This window comes from Balaenoptera acutorostrata, chromosome X, assembly GCF_949987535.1.
Source record: "Balaenoptera acutorostrata chromosome X, mBalAcu1.1, whole genome shotgun sequence".
In the NCBI taxonomy this organism is placed as follows: Eukaryota; Metazoa; Chordata; class Mammalia; order Artiodactyla; family Balaenopteridae; genus Balaenoptera; species Balaenoptera acutorostrata.
In genome coordinates, this window is record NC_080085.1 from 43,666,508 (window position 1) to 43,689,536 (window position 23,029).

Genomic DNA, 23,029 nt, shown 5'->3' on the forward strand with positions numbered 1-23,029 from the left:
TGGGTATATACTGAAGAGGGAAATTGCTGGACCACTTTGCATTACCACCAGCAGTGTATGAGGGTTCCAATTTCTCCACATCCTCTCCAACACTTTTTATTATCTGTCTTTATTATGGCAATTCTAATGGGCATGAAGTGGTATCTTACTGTGGTTTTGATTCACATTTCCCTGATGGCTAATGATGTTGGACATTTTTTTTCTTGTGTTTATTCACCATATATGTATCTTCTTTGGAGAGATGTCTGTTCAAATTATTTGCCCATTCTTAATTGGGTTATTTATTTCTTTATTATTGAGTGGTAAGAATTCTTTATATAATCTGGATCATATATATGATTTGCAAATATTTTCTCTGATTTTGTGGATTGTCTTTTCACATTCTTGATTGTGTTATTTGAAGCATAAAAATTTTTAATTTTGATGAAGTTTAATTTATCTAAGAAACCATTACCTAGTTTAAGGTCATGAAGATTTATCCCCAATACTTCTTCTCAGAATTTTATAGTTTTAGCTCTTACATTTAGGTCTTAAATCTACTTTGAATTAATTTTTGTATATGGTGTGATATAGGGGTCCAACTTCATTTTCTTGCATGTGGATATGTTACTGAATTGGTCGCCTGCACCCACGCCGGGGTCCTAGCCCAGGCCAAGTCCTGTTGTCTTGGCCAGGGAGGTTCTTTTTCCGATCGATTCGCCAGTAAGGAAACCAATGCTGAGACTGGAACAGCACAAGCTTTATTCAATAGCCAAAGAATGGGGAAGTGGGAACCTCGTTTGCAAATCAGCTTCTCAATCCAATTTGGGTGGAGACACCATATATATAGGAGGGTTGATGTAAAATGGAATTGGAAAGAGAGGGAGGAATATTCATGATTTATCTGAGAACAGCAGTGTGGTTTGGACTAGAACTGAGGCAACACTCCTTTTTAGTCCTTGTATGGGCTTTTCTGGTTGTTGTCATGGAAATTGTCAACTGTCAAGGCACTGGTGGGTGTGTCATTTAGCCTACTAATGTATTACAATGAGCATATCATGAGGCTCAAGGCCTACTGGAAGTCAAATCTTCCACCATATTGGGCCTAGCTGGTTCTAACCAGTTCTTGTTTTTCTCTTTGCAGCTTCCTCCTGAAACTTAGGTAAGAGCACTTGGTTTCCATTCAAGGAAGGGACAGGGGTATGACTCTGGGGCAACAGCCTTGGTAACATATCCAGTTGCCCCAGTACCATTTGTTGAAAAAACTATACTTTCTCCACTTAATTATCTTGGCACCCTTGTTGAAGATTAATTGACTATAAATGTGAAAGCTTATTTCTGGACTCTCAATTCTCTTCCATTTACCTATATGTCTATCCTTATGCCAGTACCATAACATTTTGATTATTGTAGCTTTTTAGTAAGTTTTGAAATTGGGAAATGTGAGTTCTTCAACTTCATTCCTCTTTTCTTAAGATTGTTTTGGCTATTCTGGGTCCCTTGCATTTTTATATGAATTTTGGCATCAGCCTGTCAATTTCTGAAAAGAAAGTTGAGATTTTGATAGAGATTGCATTGAATTTATTGGTCAGTTTGGGGAGAACTGCCATCTTAACCATATTAAATCTTCTAATCTATGAACATGTCTTTTGTGCTGGTCTCATCCTGTTCATAACCAATGTTGTGGCTTGACCTGCCCTGTGGTTCTTATGACTGCAAGATTCTCTCAGCAATAACCATCAGAAAAACTTTGAAGGAGACTAAGTTTTTTGCTTACAGGTCCTGGAAAATACACAGCACACCTGGGGCCACACAGCAAGGTCAAGGGTTGGGGGAGAGAGAGACAGAGAGAAACACACACAGAGACAGAAAGGGGGAGAGGGAGACAGACATACAGAGAGACAGAGAATGAGTGAGCAAGCCTAGCGGGCTGCTTTTATTGAAGGTGGGAACCTAGGGATTCTGGGGCTCACTCATTATTGGTGAATTTAAAATAGAAGAGGGGAATTTGAAGCTAGAGAAGAGAAAAAACAAGCAACCCAAATGGTCAGTTATCGAAATCAAGCAAGATTGCTAAAACAAAGGTGTAGGAACTGGGGTGGGGTGACTAGCAATGTGTTTTTTGAGGTAGCCATCTTTGAAGTGGGTGCCTCTTTGAAGTAGATGTCTGGGCAATCAAAGCTTAAGTCAGACATTTGCATTATAAAAAAGAGAAAATCCAAATGTCAGGACTTATACTACAACATGGTATGTCTTTCCATTTATTTAAGTCTTTCTTTTCAACAATGTTCTATAGTTATCAGAGTGTAACTTTTATATTTCTATTGTTATACTTATCCCTAAGTTTTTTTTTTTAATGGAGCCATCAGTCTTGATCACTGTCAGTTCCTTTCTTACATATTTCAATTATGGCCTTGTAAGAGGGTGACCTTGTTAAGTCTCATCACTTTTACCTCCAAAATATTTCTTGAATTGGCATTTTCATCATAATTTCTATTATCACTGCCCAGGTTTGAGATCTCATCTATTGCCTAGATTACTAGAGTACTTTCCTAACTGGTCTCCCCATCTTCAATCTTGTTCCCTTCTACTTCACCCTCCATATAACCACCAGAGTGATTTATTTAAAATTTGATTCTAGATTACAGTTCTGGGTAAGATGGTTAAGTACTTGCTACTCTTTGTCTGTCACTGAGCACAATCATAAAACCTGGACAGAATTCATGGGACAGCTGTTTGAGAGTTCTGAAAAGTAAATAGCTGCAGGAAGATTGAAGAAGGACACCAGCATTTGAGAAGCCAACAAACAAATGGTGAGTTTCCCACTTCCCCCACCCCATTCCCCGACCTGAACTTAATGCATTTGGAAACCTGGAAGTGAGTACTGCACTACAGGCAGAGAACTCCAGGAGAAGCCCTCTAGTTCTTGCTTGAGAAGTGAGAGAAGGGGGGAAATCCTCCATTTTCCCCTTTATTTCTCTTCTTTCACATCCCAACCCTCAGGCAATCATGCAGTGGCAGCAACAGTGGCAGCAGTGAGAGCCTTCAGGAACCAATACTCTTGGAGAGGGGAACCCTTAGTCTCTGATGGAGCTCTGGCCACAAGAGAGCTGAGCCACACACTGTTGCTTTTTTATCTCTCTTTTCCCACTGCTTGTTTCCAGATGTGGCACTGCTGCAGAAGTGAACAATTTCCAACTGGAGGACTGAAAGGGAAGTCCCAGGAATTGAGTAGCACTGGGGAGACTGTGGAGAGGTAGGAGTTCAGGAAAGTGACCCCATAATTTTTTTTGTTAATGAGCTCCTAGATACCCACCACTAACCTGTGCCTATGTTGATCAGATCCCAATGAGCATACCAAAGAACTGAGATAACAGGCATCCATCTAGATTCCAGACTGACCACTTAGTCACACACACACCAGACAGATCTGAATAATACTGCAAAATCTTTGAAAACTGAACTGACATTGAACCATCAGCCCATGGAAGGCTGGTGGGAACGTGTGGCCTGAACCTAATCAGATTGACTGCTAAAGCAAGAACATAAATGTTTTCCATATAATTTAAGCAAGACTCAGAGTTTTATAATGTGATATTCAAAATGTCCAGGATATACTCCAGTTTTACCAGGCATACAAAGAACCACGATCATCTCAAGTTGCATGGCAAAAGGCAATCAACAGATATTAACAAGAGGATGCAGATGTTGCACTTATCTGACAAAGACTTTAAATCAGCTACTATTAAAAACTCAAATGAACAGCACAAACACTCTTGGAACAAATGTTAAAATACAGATTCTAATTAGATAAATAGAAGATATAAACAAGTAGAAACCAAGTGGAAACTCAGAATTGAAAAATACAATAACTGAAATTAAAAAAAAAACTCACTGGATGGGCTTAATAGCAGAAGTGAGATGTCAGGAAAGAGTCAATAAACTTGAAGGTAGATAAATAGAAATTATGTAATGTGAACAACAGAGAAAAAAAGATTAGAAAAAAAATAAACAGCACCTTAGGGACACATGGGACAATGATAAAAGGTCTATCAGTCATGCCATTGGAGATCCAGAAGGAAAGGAGAAAGAAGCAGTGCTGAAAAAAAAAAAAAACCTTGAAGAAATAATGGCTTGAAAAATTCCCAATTTTGGTGAAAGACACCAACCTACAGCTTCAAGAAAATGAGTAAATCCCTACCAGGATAAGCCAAAAGAAATCCACAGATAGATACATCATAAGAAAACCACTGAAAACTAAAGACAAAAAAATCTTGAAAGCATTCAGAGAGAAATGATGCATTATGTATAGGGGAACAATGATTTGAATGACTGCAGATTTCTCATCAGAAACTCTAGATCAGAAAGAAGCAACAAACAATTTTGCAGATGTTGAAAGATTTATCAATCCAGAGAATCCAGCAAAAAATACCCTTCAGGAATGAAGGTAAAATTTAAAACACAATTTTAGAAAAAGGAAAACTAAGAAAATTCATAGCAAGCAGACCTGGTGAAAAAGAATTGCTAAAGAAATTTCTTCATACAGAAGTGAAATGATACCAGAAGGGAGAGTGGAACATTACAAATGATGGAAGAACACAGAAATGGTAAAAATCTGCGTAAATATAATAGAGTATTTTTCTTCTCCTGAGTTTTGATTGAAAGCGAATTACAGCATTTTCTGATGGGATTTTCAGTGTATGCAGATGTAATACATAAGGCAATGATAGCAAAAAGTGGAGAGGGTAAAGGGCCCAAAATGCTGGAAAGGGTTTTACATTGCAATTAAAGTGGTAAAATATTGATTCTAAATAGACTGTGAAAAGTATGTGTTTTGTAATCCCTAGAGCAGCTACTAAAAAAATTAGACAAAGAGATGTCAAAGTCACAATAAATAAATTAAAATTGGATACTAAAAAATGTTTAAATAATTCAAAAGAAGGCAGGAGAAGGGAAACAGGAATAATAATTCAGAGGAACCAAACAGAATATAAATAGTAAAATGGCAAACCTAAATCCAGTCATATCAATAATTATATTAAATGGGTCTAAATGCCAATGAAAAGACAAAAATTAAAATGGATTAAAAACACAACCCAACTGTATGTCACCTACAGAAACTCACTTCAAATATAATAGGTTGAGAGCAAAAGGACAAAAATAGATACCATTCAAAAATGAATGAGGAGGAGCTTCAAGATGGCGGAAGAGTAAGACGCGGAGATCACCTTCCTCCCCACAAATACATCAGAAATACATCTACATGTGGAACAATTACTACAGAACACCTACCTGAATGCTGGCAGAAGACCTCACACATGAAAAAGGCAAGAAACTCCCCACGTACCTGGGTAGGGCAACAGAAAAAAGAAAAAACAGACAAAAGAATAGGGACGGGACCTGCACCAGTGGGAGGGAGCTGTGAAGGAGGAAAGGTTTCCACACACTAGGAAGCCCCTTTGTGGGCGGAGACTGTGGGTGGCGGAGGGGGGAAGCCTCGGAGCCACGGAGGAGAGCGCAGCAACAGGGTTGTGGAGGGCAAAGCAGAGAGATTCCCGCACAGAGGACCGGTGCCGACCAGCACTCACCAGCCCGAGAGGCTTGTCTGCTCACCCGCCGGGGTGGGCGGGGCCTGGGAGCTGAGGCTCGGGCTTCGGATCGCAGGAAGAGGACTGGTGTTGGTGGCGTGAACACAGCCTGAAGGGGGATAGTGCGCCACAGCTAGCCAGGAGGGAGTCCGCGAAAAAGTCTGGACCTGCAGAAGAGACAAGAGACATTTTCTTGCCTCTTTGCTTCCTGGTGTGCGAGGAGAGGGGATTCAGAGTGCCACTTAAAGGAGCTCCAGAGACTGGCGCGAGCCGCGGCTATCAGCACGGACCACAGAGATGGGCATGAGACGCTAAGGCTGCTGCTGCAGCCACCAAGAAGCCTGTGTGCGAGCACAGGTCACTATCCACACCTCCCCTCCCGGAGCCTGTGCAGCCCGCCACTGCCAGGGTCCCGTGATCCAGGGACAACTTCCCGGGGAGAACGCACGGCACGCCTCAGGCTGGTGCAACGTCATGGCGGCCTCTGGCACCACAGGCTCGCCCCGCATCCGTACCCCTTCCTCCCCCCGCCTGAGTGAGCCAGAGTCCCTGAATCAGCTGCTCCTTTGACCCCATCCTGTCTGAGCAAAGAACAGATGCCCTCAGGCGACCTACATGCAGAGGTGGGTCCAAATCCAAAGCTGAACCCCGGGAGCTGTGCGAACAAAGAAGAGAAAGGGAAATCTCTCCCAGCAGCCTCAGGAGCAGTGGATTAAATCTCCACCATGAACTTGATGTACCCTGCCTCTGTGGAATACCTGAATACACAATGAATCATCCCAAATTGAGGAGGTGGACTTTGGGAGCAAAGATATATATATATTTTTCCCCTTTTTCTCTTTTTGTGAGTGTGTATGTGTATGCTTCTGTGTGTGATTTTGTCTGTATAGCTTTGCTGTTACCATTTGTCCATTTTTTTTTTACTTAAAATTTTTTTTCTTAATAATTACTTTTTATTTTTTATTTCAATAACTTTATTTTATTTTATTTTACTTTATTTTATTTTAGCTTCTTCTTTCTTTTCCTCTCCCTTTTATTCTGAGCCATGTTGAGGGCAGGCTCTTGGTGCTCAAGCCAGGCATCAGGGCTGTGCCATTGAGGTGGGAGAGCCAAGTTCAGGACACTGGTCCACAAGAGACCTCCCAGCTCCATGTAAAATCAAACGGTGAAAATCTCCCAGAGATCTCCATCTCAACACCAAGACCCAGCTCCACTCAACGACCAGCAAGCTACAGTGTTGGACACCCTATGACAAACAACAAGCAAGACAGGAACACAACCCCATCCATTAGCAGAGACGCTGCCTAAAATCATAATAAGGTCAAAGACACTCCAAAACACACCAGCAAACGTGGACCTGCCCACCAGAAAGACAAGATCCAGCCTCATCCACCAGAACACAGGCACTAGTCCCCTCCACCAGGAAGCCTACACAACCCACTGAACCAACCTTAGCCACTGGGGACAGACACCAAAAACAACGGGTACTACGAACCTGCAGCCTGCAAAAAGGAGACCCCAAACACAGTAAGTTAAGTAAAATGAGAAGACAGAGAAACACACAGCAGATGAAGGAGCAAGGCAAAAACCCACCAGACCTAAAAAATGAAGAGGAAATAGGCAGCCTACCTGAAAAAGAATTCAGAATAATGATAGTAAAGATGATCCAAAATCTTGGAAATAGAATGGAGAAAATACAAGAAACGTTTAACAAGGACCTAGAGGAACTAAAGAGCAAACAAACAGTGATGAACAACACAATAAATGAAATTAAAAATTCTCTAGAAGGGAACAATAGCAGAATAACTGAGGCAGAAGAATGGATAAGTGACCTGGAAGATAAATTATTGGAAATAACTACTGTGGAGCAGAATAAAGAAAAAAGAATGAAAAGAATTGAGGACAGTCTCAGAGACCGCTGGGACAACATTAAATGCACCAACACTCGAATTATAGGGGTCCCAGAAGAAGAAGAGAAGAAGAAAGGGACTGAGAAAATGTTTGAAGAGATTATAGTTGAAAACTTCCCTAATATGGGAAAGGAAATACTTTATCAAGTCCAGGAAGCACAGAGAGTCCCATACAGGATAAATCCAAGGAGAAACATGCCACGACACATATTAATAAAAATATCAAAACTTAAATACGAAGAAAATATTAAAAGCAGCAAGGGAAAAACAACAAGTAACACATAAGGGAATCCCCATAACGTTAACAGCTGATCTCTCAGCAGAAACTCTGCAAGCCAGAAGGGAGTGGCAGGACATATTTAAAGTGATGAAGGAGAAAAACCTACATCCAAGATTACTCTACCCAGTAAGGATCTCATTCAGATTTGACGGAGAAATTAAAAGCTTTACAGACAAGCAAAAGCTAAGAGAATTCAGCACCACCAAATCAGCCTTACAACAAATGTTAAAGGAACTTCTCTAGGCAGTAAACACAAGAGAAGGAAAAGACCTACAATAATAAACCCAAAACAATTAAGAAAATGATAATAGGAACATACATATTGATAATTACCTTAAATGTAAATGGATTAAATGCTCCAACCAAAAGACATAGACTGGCTGAATGGATACAAAAAGAAGATCCGTATATATGTTGTCTACCGGAGACCCACTTCAGACCTAGCGTCACATACAGACTGAAAGTGAGGGGATGGAAAAAGATAGTCCATGCAAATGGAAATCAAAAGAAAGCTGGAGTAGCAATTCTCATATCAGACAAAATAGACTTTAAAACAAAGACTATTACAAGAGACAAAGAAGGACACTACATTATGATCAAGGGATCAATCCAAGAAGAAGATATAACAATTGTAAATATTTATGCACCCAACATAGGAGCACCTCAATACATAAGGCAAATACTAACAGCCATAAAAGGGGAAATTGATGGTAACACAATCATAGTAGGGGAATTTAACACCCCACTTTCACCAATGGAGAGATCATCCAAAATGAAAATAAAGAAGGAAACACAAGCTTTAAGTGATACATTAAACAAGATGGAATTAATTGATATTTATAGGACACTCCATCCAAAAACAACAGAATACACATTTTTCTCAAGTGCTCAGGGAACATTCTCCAGGATAGATCATATCTTGGGTCACAAATCAAGTCTTGGTAAATTTAACAAAATTGAAATCATACCAAGTATCTTTTCCGACAACAATGCTATGAGACTAGATATCAAGTAGAGGAAAAAATCTGTAAGAAATACAAACACATGGAGGCTAAACAATGCACTACTTAATAGCCAAGAGATCACTGAAGAAATCAAAGAGGAGATCAAAAAATACCTAGAAACAAATGCCAATGAAAACACAACGAACCAAAACCTATGGGATGCAGCAAAAGCAGTTCTAAGAGGGAAGTTTATAGCAATACAATCCTACCTTAAGAAACAAGAAACATCTCAAATAAACAACCTAACCTTACACCTAAAGCAATTCAAGAAAGAAGAACAAAAAAATCCCAAAGTTAGCAGAAGGAAAGAAATCATAAAGATCAGATCAGAAATAAATGAAAAAGAAATGAAGGAAATGATAGCAAAGATCAATAAAACTAAAAGCTGGTTCTTTGAGAAGATAAACAAAATTGATAAACCATTAGCCAGACTCATCAAGAAAAAAAGGGAAGAGACTCAAATGAATAGAATTAGAAATGAAAAAGGGGAAGTAACAACTGACACTGCAGAAATACAAAGGATCATGAGAGATTACTACAAGCAACTCTATGCCAATAAAATGGGCAACCTGGAAGAAATGGACAAATTCTTAGAAATGCACAACCTTCCGAGACCTAACCATGAAGAAATAGAAAATATGAAAAGACCAATCACAAGCACTGAAATTGAAACTGTGATTAAAAATCTTCCAACAAACAAAAGCCCAGGACCAGATGGCTTCACAGGTGACTTCTATCATACATTTAGAGAAGAGCTAACACCTATCCTCCTCAAACTCTTCCAAAATATAGCAGAGGGAGGAACACTGCCAAACTCATTCTATGAGGCCACCATCATTCTGATACCAAAAACAGACAAAGAAGTCACAAAGAAAGAAAACTACAGGCCAATATCACTGATGAACATAGATGCAAAAATCCTCAACAAAATACTAGCAAACAGAATCCAACAGCACATTAAAAGGATCATACACTATGATCAAGTGGAGTTTATCCCAGGAATGCAAAGATTCTTCAATATAGGCAAAATAATCAACGTGATGCACCGTATCAACAAACTGAAGGAGAAAAACCATATGATCATCGCAATAGATGCAGAGAAAGCTTTCAACAAAATTCAACACCCATTTATGATAAAAACCCTGCAGAAAGTAGGCATAGAGGGAACTTTCCTCAACATAATAAAGGCCATATATGACAAACCCACAGCCAACCTCGTCCTCAATGGTGAAAAACTGAAACCATTTCCACTAAGATCAGCAACAAGACAATGTTGCCCACTCTCACCACTGTTATTCAACATAGTTTTGGAAGTGTTAGCCACAGCAATCAGAGAAGAAAAAGAAATAAAAGGAATTGAAACTGGAAAAGAAGAAGTAAAGCTGTCACTGTTTGCAGATGACATGATACTATACAGAGAGAATCCTAAAAATGCTACCAGAAAACTAGTAGAGCTCATCAATGAATTTGGTAAAGCAGCAGGATACAAAATTAATGCACAGCAATCTCTTGTATTCCGATACACTAATGATGAAAAATCTGAAAGTGAAATTAAGAAAACACTCCCATTTACCATTGCAACAAAAAGAATAAAATAATTAGGAATAAAACCTTCCTAAGGAGACAAAAGACCTTTATGCAGAAAATTATAAGACTCTGATGAAAGAAATTAAAGATGATATGAACAGATGGAGAGATATACCATGTTCTTGGATTGGAAGAATCAACATTGTGAAAATGACTATACTACCCAAAGCAATCTACAGATTCAATGCAATCCCTATCAAACTACCGCTGGCATTTTTCACAGAACTAGAACCAAAAATTTCACAATTTGTATGGAAACACAGAAGACCCCGAATAGCCAAAGCAATCTTGAGAAAGAAAAGCGGAGCTGGAGGAATCAGGCTCCCTGACTTCAGACTCTACTACAAAGCTACAGTAATCAAGACAGTATGGTACTGGCACAAAAACAGAAATATAGATCAATGGAACAGGATAGCCCAGAGATAAACCCACGCACATATGGACACCTTATCTTTGAAAGAGGTGGCAAGAATATACAATGGAGAAAAGACAGCCTCTTCAATAAGTGGTGCTGGGAAAACTGGACAGCTACATGTAAAAGAATGAAATTAGAACACTCCCTAACACCATACACAATAATAAACTCAAATGGATTAAAGACCTAAATGTAAGGCCAGACACCATCAAACTCTTAGAGGAAAACATAGCAGAACACTCTATGACATAAATCACAGCAAGATTCTGTTTGACCCAGCTCCTAGAGAAATTGAAATAAAAACAAAAATAAACAAATGGGACCTAATGAAACTTAAAAGCTTTTGCACAGCAAAGGAAACCATAAACAAGATGAAAAGACAACTCTCAGAATGGGAGAATATATGTGCAAGTGAAGCAACTGACAAAGGATTAATCTCCAAAATATACAAGCAGCTCACGCAGCTTAATATGAAATAAACAAACAACTCAATCCAAAAATGGGCAGAAGACCTAAATAAACATTTCTCCAAAGAAGATATACAGATCACCAACAGACACATGAAAGGATACTCAACACCACTAATCATTAGAGAAATGCAAATCAAAACTACAATGAGTTATCACCTCACACTGTTTAGAATGGCCATCATCAAAAAATCTACAAACAATAAATGCTGGAGAGGGTGTGGCAAAAAGGGAACCCTCTTGCACTGTTGGTGGGAATGTAAATTGATACAGCCACTGTGGAGAACAGTATGGAGGTTCCTTAGAAAAGTAAAAATAGAAGTACCATACGACCCAGCAATCCCACTATTGGGCATATTCCCTGAGAAAACCATAATTCAAAAAGAGATGTACCACAATGTTCATTGCAGTTCTATTTACAATAGCCAGGACATGGAAGCAACCTAAGTGTCCATCAACAGATGAATGGATAAAGAAGACGTGGCACATATATACAATGGGATATTACTCAGCCATAAAAAGAGATGAAATTGAGTTATTTGTAGTGAGGTGGATGGACCTAGGGTCTGTCATACAGAGTGAAGTACGTCAGAAAGAGAAAAACAAATACTGTATGCTAACCCATATATATGGAATCTAAGAAGAAGAAAAAAAAATTGGCCATGAAGACCCAGGGGCAAGATGGGAATAAAAACGCAGACCTACTAGAGAATGGACTTGAGCATACGGGGAGGGGGAATGGTAAGCTGTGACAAAGTGAGAGAGTGGCATGGACATATATACACTACCTAACGTAAAATAGGTAGCTAGTGGGAAGCAGCCGCATAGCACAGGGAGATCAGCTCGGTGCTTTGTGACCACCTAGAAGGGTGGGATAGGGAGGGTGGGAGGGAGGGAGATGCAATAGGGAAGAGAGATGGGGACATATGTATATGTATAACTGATTCACTTTGTTAAAAAGCAGAAACTAACACACCATTGTAAAGCAATTATACTACAATAAAGATATTAAAAAGAAAAAAAAATGAATGAAAAGCCTTAAAAAAGAATGAAATGTTGCCATTTGCAACAATATGTATAGACCTGGAGGGTATTATGCTTAATGAAATAAGTCAGACAGAGAAAGACAAATACTGGATCTTATCACTTATATGTTGGAATCTAAAAAAATGAATGAATATAACAAAACAGAAACAGACTCACAGATATAGAGAAGAAACTAGTGTTTACCAGTGGGGAGATGGAAGAGGGGAGGACAACATAAAGGTAAGGGGTTAAGAGGTACAAACTACTTTGTATAAAATAAATAAGCTCCAAGGATATATTGTACAGCACAGGGAATATAGGTAATATTTTATAATAACTTTATTGAAGTATAACCTATAAAAATATTGCATCACTATGTTGTACACCTGAAACTAATATAATATTGTAAATCAACTATACTTCAATTTTTAAAAAACCAGAAAAAAACTAATGTAAAAAAATTGAAATGGCTATATTAACATCAGACAAAATGGACTTCAGAGCAAAGAAATTGCCAGGGGTAAAGAACAACATTATATATTGATAAAAGGGTCAATTTGCCAAGAAGACCTAATAATTCTAAATGTATTTGCTCCTAATAACAGAAGTTCAAAATTCAAGAAGCAAACCTTGACAGAGCAGAGAGAAGTGGAAAAAATCTATAATTATAGTTTTAGTAATTGATGGAAATAAGCAGACAGAATAAGAAAGTATATTGAAGAAATGAACAACAACATCAATCAACTGAATCCAACTGATATTTTACTCCACCCAAGGACAGCAGGAATACACATTCTCTTAAGTGCACGTGGAACATTCACCAAGATAGACCATACCCTAGGTCATAAAGCAAGCCTTAACCAATTAAGAATAACTGAACTCATACAGAATGTGTTCTCTAGTCACAATGGAATTAAACTAGAAATCAGTAACAGAAAAATAATAGTAAAATTTCCAGACACTTGGAAATTAAATAATATACTTCTAAATAATCTATGTGTCAAAGAAATGTCCGAAGCGTGATTAGAAATATTTTGAACAGAATGAAAATGAATCAAAGTTAGTTGAATACAGCAAAAGCAGTGATTTGAGGGCACTGTATAGCATTAAAAGCTCATATTAGAAAACAAGAAAGATCTGAAATCAATAACTTAAGCTTCCACCTTAAACTAGAAAAAGAACTAAATAAATCAAGCAGAAGGAAAGAAACAGCAACAATCAATGAAATAGGAAACAGAAGAAAAAATAGAGAAAAATCAATGAAACCCAAAACTGCTTCTTTGCAAAGATCAGTAAAATTTGTAAATTTCTAGCCAGGCTAAACAAAGAAAAATGAGAGAAGATTCAAATCATCAATATCAGGAATGAAAGAGGGGAAATCACTACAGACTTCATATTCATTAAAAGGCTATTAAGGGAATACTAAGAACAATTCTATGCACATAAATTTGCCAACTTAGATGAAATGGACCAATTCCCTGAGAACTACAAACTCCCAAATGTCATCCAGATAAAATAGATAACCTGAGTAGTCCTATAACTAATATAGAAATTGAATTCATAGTTGAAAACCTCCCCCCAGAGAAGTCTGCATTATCAGATGGTTTCACTGGTGAATTCTACCAAACATTTAAAGAAGAATTAACACCAATTCTACACTACCTCTCCAGAAAACAGAAAAGGGAACACTTCAACCCATTTTTCAAGGCTAGCTTTATCCATATAACCAAAACCAGACAAAGACAGTATAAAAAAAGAAAATTACAGATCGGTATCTCTCATAAACATAGACTCAAGATCCTTAACAAATCCAATCCAGAAATAGTATGACTCAAACAAATGAAGTTCATCCTGGGAATGCAAACCTGGTTCAATATTTGAAAATCAGTCAATGTAATCAATCATATTAGCAGTTTAAAGAAGAAAAATCACATATCAATTGATATGAAAAAAGCATTTGAGAAAATTCAGCATTCATCCATGATAAAAATTATCAACAAACTAAGAATAGATAGAAACTTTCTCAACCTGATAAAGGTTGTCTCCAAAGATCTACATGTAACATCATGTTTAATGGTGAAAGACTGAATACTTTCCCCTTGCCTTAGAAACAAGGCAAGGATGTCTAATCTCACCAGTCCTATTCAATATTATACTAGAAGTTTTATCCAGTGCAATGAGACAAGAAAAAGAAGTAAAAAGAATACAGATTTGAAAAGAATAAGTAAAATTGACTTCCTTTGGGCAAATGACATAACCATATGTGTAGAAAATATCAAGGGATCTACAATAAAAAAGAGAGAGAAAAACTCCTAGAACTAACATGTTTGCTTAACAAAGTAACAGAACACAAAATCAACACATAAAAATCAATCCCATTTCTGTATCCTGACAGTGTACAAGGAAATTAAAACTTTAAATACCATTTATAGTAGGTCCCCAAAGTGAAATGCTTAGGTATAAGTCTGATAAAACATCTACAAAATCTATGTGGGGGAAACTGCAAAATGCTGATAAAAGAAATCATGCAAATTGAGAAACAAGGTATTCATGGAATGGAAGTGTCAACTGAGTAAAGATGTCACTTTTGAATTGGTCTGTAGATTGAACTCAATACCAGTCAAAATCCCAGCAGGATTTTTTTTTGTAGATACAGACAAACTGATTCTCAAATTTTATGGGCAAATGAACTAGAATAGCTAAGACAATTTTGAAAAAGAATAAAGTTGAAAGAATCACACCATCCAATTTGAAAATTTGTTATAAAGCTTACAAAGTAATGAATATGGTGTGGTTATTGGGGAAGAGAGAGACAGAACAATGTAACAGAGTAGAGAGTTCAGAATTAGACCTACACAATTATGGCTGTTTGATTTTTGAGAAAGGTGCAAAAAATTCAGTGATAAAAGCAGTCTTTTTTGCTATAATACATGATGTTGGAACAGTTGGATATCCATATGCTAACGAATGAACCTTCACCTAAATCTTATTCATTATACAAAAATTAACTCAAAATGAGTCATAGATCTAAAATTAAAACATAAAACTATAAAACCTTTAGAAATCAATGTAAAAGAAAATCTTTGTGACATAGGGTTAAATTGGGGTCTCTGAGCAACAGCACCACTGACATTTTGGGCCTGATAATTCTTTGTCATGGAAACTTTGCTGTGCATTGTAGGATATATAGTAGCATCCCCAGCCTTTACCCATGAGAGACCAGTAACACCATGCCCCGCAAGTCATGACAACCAAAAATGTATCCAGACATTGCCCAATGTTCCTGGGGACAGAGTCCCCCCTGGTTAAGAACCACTGAGTTGGAGAAAGAATTTTTAGATATAATGCATAAAAGCACAGTCCATAGAAGAAAAAAAATGATGGATTATTCTTTTTATAAAAATGTAAAACTAGGGACTTCCCTGGCAGTCCAGTGGTTGACTCCACACTCCCAGTGCAGGGGGCATGGGTTCGATCCCTGGTTGGGGAACTAAGATCCTGCATGCTGCATGGCGTGGCCTAAAAAATAAATAAATAAAATGGAAAACTTTTCCTCTGAAAGATATTGTTGAGAGAATGAAAAGACAAACTATGGACTGGCAGAAGATATTTGTAAATCATATATCTGACAAAGAACTTGGATCCAGGATATTTAAAGAATTCTGAAAACTCAACAATAAGTAAATGAAAAACACAATTATAAAAGAGAGAAAAGAATTTGAAGCCATTTTACCAAAGAGGATTTAAGTATGACAAATAAGCACATATAAAGGTGTTCAACATCACTAGCTATTAGGGAAAAACTATGATGAGGTATCACTAAACACCTATTAGAATGGCTAAAATGAAAATTACTGAATTCCAAGAGCTGGTGAAGATGTGGAGCAAATGGAACTTTCAAGCATTGCTGGTTTGGATGCAAAATGGTACAGCCACTATGGAAAATAATTTGGAAGTTTCTTATCAAGTTAAACATGATTCTACCATATAATCCAGCAATAACACTCCTGGGTATTTATCCTAGAGAAGTGGATACAACAACCTGGATATGAATGTTTATAACAGCTTTATTCATAATTGCCAAAAACTGGAAACAACTTAAAGGTCCTTCAATGACTAAATGGATAAACAAACTGGTAGATCAATACAAGGGAATGCTATTCAGCAATAAAACGGAACAAACTGTTGATCACAAAACAAAAGAAGAATCTGAAAGGCATTATGCTGAGTTAAAGAAGCTTGCCTCAAAAGGTTACATATTGTATGACATTCATTCCTTAAACTATAAGGATGGAAAAATAGATCAGTGAATAGAGGTAGGGTTAAGGTGTAGCTATATAGGAATGATATAAAGGAGATTAATGGGGTAGTGGAAACTTCTGTATCCTGGTAGTGGTGGTGGTTACATGAATATCTACATGTGTTAAAATTCATTGAATTATACACCAAAAGAAAAAAAAAAGCAATTTTATCGTATGATAATTTAAAACACAGACAAATTCAATTCTGATGGTACTTTACTAGCTTTATAGGATGTAGTCTAAACTTCTTACCAGGAATTACAGGGCCCACCCTGGTGATAGCTCCTCAGCAATAGGGCTGTTTCTCTCATAAAGCATAAGAATGTTGTTTTTATGGAGGTAGACTGTGGTCCTGAAGGTCACAACTGTTTTGTCTCTAAGTAAGAGACAGTTTTTCGTATTGGAAAGTCGAGGATTTAGAATATCTGAGTTCTCACACTGGTGTAGCATTTTGTGGAATCCTGGTCTAGTACAGCCTCAGTTGCCTCCCTATTAAATGTGACAAATAACTGGTTCCTCCAGGGTCACTGTCAGTAGGGCAGAAATTGAACCACTTTCGATCCCAGGCCTAGCCAATTTTGCATCTGAACAGAACACTCCTTCCCACTTCAACCTTTATGGAGGGGAGAGGAGTATGTGATGTATGGTTTAGGGGAGCAGATTGTATTGTCGAAAATTTTTCGAGGTACTTTTTGCATTTATGCATCTAGTTAGCAATCTGGGCTGTACTCTACCTCAGTTCACCTCCCCTGTAACTAGTTCATTTCATTGGAATCTGGATCCTGCAGAGAGTTGGCTTCTGAAACAAATACAGTGGCAGGTATTCCCCCATAGGATTGCCCTGAGTTGTTTTAGGTTTTAGAACTTTTTGTGGCAGCCCTTTTAGTGTTATGATCACCCTGATGGAGAGTCTTGGTTTGTGCTGCTGCTGTTCCCCACCCCTCGCCACCTGCCATCCCTACATGCATGTGGCTTGTTTAGAGCTTGGATGACAACCCAAGCCCACTCCCCATTTCCACCACCATTCAACTCCTCCCATGCTGAGGTAAATGATGAGACACTGGTGTTGATTATATTTATCCATTTATTAAAATACTTTAAGAAGCAAAACTTTATTAACTTTGAAGACTGGTGTTCCATTTTGTGGGGAGGAGGAATAGGCACACTTTGTGGACCTTTTCTTTCTGCTTTTTTCTGTTACCCCATAACTACCCCAGTTTCCTCCCCCAATCAGCCCCTGGCCCTGCTGCTTACTTGCAGGGGCCTCTGAGGAAACAAAACAAATAAACAAAAAAACATAGATTAAAGATTAGCAGACAAGTAGACAAATGCAATTCCACAAACCATAAAGCCGATCAAGGTCCTTTACAGGATGGAATGGTGCTAATGGGTTTGGTTGCTTTGGTATTAGTTTCTACTTCTTATGAAACTAAAATTCTTCTACTTGTGTCCTGAGGGAAGATGACATTAACCCCAACTGTTTCTTCTGATCAACTTTAACCTAATTTATTAAATTGAAGATGTCTTCCTTATTCTTCCCTTGCCCCTTTGGACACAACACAGGCCCTTTTCCGGTGAGGTGACTGATAGCTGCTGACCTCCTGTAGTATTGACACCAAAAGCAGTTGATGGCAGTCCAAATCCACTGGCATTCTCCTTCCCCACTGTTCTTCTTGCTAGGAATTGCCCATTCAATCAGTCCCTCAGAAAGTGCTCCAAAGATGCAACCAAACTCCAGAACTTTGGCTCTTGATGTCAACTTTGAACATAATCGAGATGGATATTTGGTGTCTGGTCCCACCACCTGAACAATTATATTACTGCAAGTAGTTAACCATGAAGTCCTGAAAGGAGCTTATGCTTCCAGAGGATGGGCCATCTCCCTTGAGAAAGAGATCACCACTTCTTGCTTTGTTTTCAAGCTAGTATGTGCAAGAACAGGTGCTCAGCAAAGCTGTCTTCCTTGTTTTGGGAAACAACTGGTAACTAAGCAGTTTAGGAGGTAACCAAGGGATTTAGCAAGCCACACCTGCTCCTGGGCCTCATCCCCTATCAATTCTGCTCCAGGAGTTGACTCCAGCCTCCAATCTTAGTGGTTTCATTCAATATCATTCTGATTCAGGGTGGGAGGACAGGGTGGGTGAAAGGGAATCCAGATGGTACAACAGAGCAACAGTAGCATTACAACATACAAAGACGGATAGTAAGTCAGCAAAGTAAACACAAGAGATGGAGTACTATTACAGTTTACTGTCATTGGTGATAAAAATAATTACAAGACACAGCCCTGCTTAGGCACTGCCAAGTAAAAGCTACCCTCTCCCAGGACTTCCCTTTGTTTCCTTAAATTTGCTCATTTGGAAATTTTTCATTTTGAAAAAGGCTCTTCTGAAAAAAATGCAACTTGGTTCCCAACTCTGTGAGTGAGCGTGTGTGCAGCTGTTAATGTGTGCAGCCACGGAGGAGCCAAGTTGGGCTGCAACGGTGACCTTATTGATTTGATCTAATACCTCCTCCTGGGAAGAAAGAGTAATGCGGAGAAAGCCAAAGTCACAGCAACAGCACATTCCCCACTTAAATACACACAGTAAGTTAACATATTCTGATGCTTAAATAAGTTTTAAATGTTTTCCCATTAACTTTCTTCCCTAGTTGTAGAGCTAGGACTTTTTTGTTTGTTTGGCACAGCAATCAGATGTCTGGGGACTATCCCCTTGTTAGTATTTTTCTCCTCACCCCTGCAGAGGTGGAACACAGGTGGCTGGTTTAAGTGGGCTAGGCTGGTGGAGTTCCAGAGTTGAGAACCAGTGCTTAGAGTTGGATTGTGCACCTCGATAAACCAGCGATTGGACTGAGTCAGGTAATTGAGCACGCTAAGTTTGTCTGAGAAGTGGGGAGAGGCCAGTTTCCTGGCTTTCTCTTGATAAGTGGGAAGGGACACTTACTCAAAGGTATGAGTTGAGGGTGGGTGGGGATACAAGGCGGACATGAGAGAACCACTGGAGAAATACTGGAGTTTGATTAGATTTGCCTGACTGGGCGCAGGCATTCAAAAAAATGCTAATTGGGATCTGGAGCAATTTTGGCCTGGTTTGTTTTCATGAGAAATTTGGAAGAAGAACCATGGGAGAAGCAGACGCTTTTAGCCTCCATTTTCCCAGGCCCATGTACTTTCTGGTCACTTTGAATGTCCCTCTGTACTCAAGGGAAAGGAGCAAGAAGGGAGATTCAAAAGTGATTTGGGGACTTAACCAACAGCCTGCCCAGAAGATGCAGGCCAAGGTGGAGCTTGTGGGGAAGGGCCTAGGCTGTGACTTGATTGTCAGGCAGTCCCTAGCTCAGACATCTGAGTCACAGAGCTCAAGGCCTGGTTGCTCCATATAGTGTTTATTGGGGAAGGGGACAGCACAGGTTGGGGCAGTTGCTGATGTAGAGTCCAGGACAGATAGAGCGAAAAAGGCAGCATGCCAGCTTAGCCCCCTTCTCTAGGGCATTGGTGTTTTTGTTCCCCTTTCTGTGGCCTGGCTCAGAATTTTAAGGGGGCGTCAGAATCAGCTGGGCCATAGGTAGAGCCCAGCCACTTCTAAGACACTGAAAATGCACCAAAAGATTAGAAGCTCCACCAAGAACTAGGGCAGTTGGTAGAGGCATATGTGTGTGTAGGGTAATGGGGGTGGAGGATGGGATCAGGGTGGGAAGGGATTCCTGGGTTAGCACAATAAATTATAGGGTCATTTAGAGGTCGAGTTGTATTTTCAGTTCTTAAAAATATATATATATATTTATATATATACATCTTTATATGTCTCTATACATAACTATACTGCAGCACAGCAGCAAAACATTTAGTTAAAAAATCCAGCAAGAATGCAGGCAAACACTCCATGGAGGCATGCAGGCTAGGATCAAGGCAGTAGGAGGGGAGCCTGTATGGTTGCCATAGGGGTGAGTTCCAACCAATGGGCCCACCCAGCCACCAGAGCACCACCTGGACATGTGCAAAGACATACATGCGCACATGGAAAAACAGAAAGGGTTTGCAGAGAGAGCAGTCACCACAAGAAAAGATTTCACATGGTCATTGTAAGAGGCAAGTGGACAAGCCCCCAGGACCTAGTTCTCATCTTAATAAGCCTGCGAGGAGAGACCTCCTGAAGTCACAAGTTGCAATTGGCAGGGATTGGGGGAGAAACACCACCAAGCCTGGCTGTCCTGACCCCTCTCCTCATCTCCCTGAGAGTATTTCTTTCATTCATTCCCTAGCATCAACAGTTTCTCTGCCAGTCAGAGAAAAACCTTCCCCAACTCCCTGAAAAGGTGAACTCCCTTGAATCCTTTGTAGATCCCAGGCCATTCACAAAAAGCTTAGTTCAATTAAATACTGTAGTTGCTCAAGATGCACGAAGAGAAGGAGAACTGAACAAGACAACTCGGAACAAGAATCTTTGGCCAATGAGAAAATGTAAACCTCTAAGGAGACCTGATTGAGTCCAGGAAAAAAATGTATTAGTGTAAAGAATTGGAGGATCTTTCTTGGTGGTGCTCATGTTTGTTCTGAAATAATTTAGTCTAGCCTGTATTGAGGTTTCAAGAGTTTTTAGTAGAATCCTAAATGTTGTGAGTTCTCCTTCCAGCTTTCAAGGGTTATAGTTGAGATCCTGATGGTGTTGGAGGATCATCATTTTTTGCTTCATCTTCACGATGTCTGCGGTGCCACAAATTTCCTTTATAGAAAAAAAAAGCAAGTATAGAAATAATGAGGTTAGCACATTGCCAGATGCCTAAATGTATGGACGCTAAAGAGAGCAAAGAGTCCTTTAGGAGACAGACTGGTTTGTTCCTATTGTAGCAACCATTTTTAAACCATCTTAGAAAACCAGCTGATGCCATGCAAGCCAAACACAAATGGGATGAGTTCTCAGAACCTGATAATCCATGAAACTGCTATTGACCCTTTCAGAGTCTTCAGAAAGACTCTCAAACACCGTGGGTCTCCCAACTGGCAGATTCTTAGGGACTCAAACCAGTTGGACCAAACACAACTTGGTCCAGGAGATTCTCTCTTGGCATCTGTATGAAGTCTCAGTTCCTCAAAAAAACAAAACAAACCGTCACCCTCCATCCCTTCCCCCCCATGTCCACTATGGTCATCTCTCTCAAGCTTCCAGGTCATCTAGGCTCAGAATTTAGGAGAGACAAATGACATCAGAATTGGCATAACCGACAATTCTAAGGGAACCTTCTTTTGAGCCCCACTGACATATCAAGAACATTTAAGTCCAATTCTGAAGAAGGGGTGGAACCAAAATTCAAATAATGAAACAAATTTTGCATTTCCAGGGATTTACTATAACAAAGAATAAGAGTGTTTAGATAGGTCGTGGAACCTGTTCCTGACCCTGTAGGTGCCCAGCACTGACACCCCCAACCCATCTCAAATAATACTGCACATATATACAATGGAATATTACTCAGCCATAAAAAGAAACGAAATGGAGTTATTTGTAGTGAGGTGGATGGAGTTAGAGTCTGTCATACAGAGTGAAGTAAGTCAGAAAGAGAAAAACAAATACCATATGCTAACATATATATATGGAATCTAAGGAAAAAAAAAAGGTCACGAAGAACCTAGTGGCAAGATGGGAATAAAGACACAGATCTACTAGAGAATGGACTTGAGGATATGGGGAGGGGGAAGGGTAAGATGTGACAAAGTGAGAGAGTGGCATGGACATATATACACTACCAAACGTAAAATAGATAGCTAGTGGGAAGCAACCGCATAGCACAGGGAGATCAGCTCTGTGCTCTGTGACCACCTAGAGGGGTGGGATAGGGAGGGTGGGAGGTAGGGAGTTGCAAGAGGGAAGAGATATGGGAACATATGTATATGTATAACTGATTCACTTTGTTATAAAGCAGAAACTAACATACCATTGTAAAGCAATTATACTCCAATAAAGATGTTAAAAAAAATAATAATGCAAAAAAAAATACTGCTTTCTGGAGCAGGACCAAAAGCTTGTAGTTGTATTTGACTGGGAAAGAGATCTAAATATGACTGTTTTGCCATACTTTATCCACTGAGGAAAGGAATGGGTCAAGCAGAAAGGTAACTGGCTGTTCTCATTTTTCTCTTCATCTGTTTATAACACAGAGATCACAAAGCAAGGTTGCCTCTCAGGTTCTCTCCCTGTCAGTGTCCATATCACTTTCTTTTTTTTGTAAGGAGCTTTTTTTTTTTTTGGCTGTACCGCGCGGCATGTGGGATCTTAGTTCCCCAACCAGTGATAGAACCCGTGCCCCCTGCAGTGGAAGCGTGGAGTCCTAACCACTGGACAGCCAGGGAATTCCCTCCATATCACTTTCTAACTCACACCTTGTCCAAGAGACTGCTTGGCATCCCCTAAGGTTGGCTCCCAACTGGCCACCTCCTCCATCACCACCATACCCGTGTACATTTCTAATGTGA

The 23,029-nt window shown here is 39.2% G+C and overlaps 1 protein-coding gene across 2 annotated transcripts in view; it reads right to left on the minus strand.

Annotated features, from left to right (window-relative positions):
- Positions 1-17,692: 17,692 nt before the first annotated feature.
- DGKK (diacylglycerol kinase kappa) overlaps positions 17,693-23,029 on the minus strand; it is a 168,746-nt gene continuing 163,409 nt past the window's right edge. For both annotated transcript variants that reach the window (XM_057538217.1, XM_057538216.1), the window contains one exon: positions 17,693-21,281. In XM_057538217.1, coding sequence (XP_057394200.1) covers positions 21,202-21,281 — 80 coding nt within the window. In that variant the 3' untranslated portion in view covers positions 17,693-21,201. The remainder of the gene's footprint in view (positions 21,282-23,029) is intronic.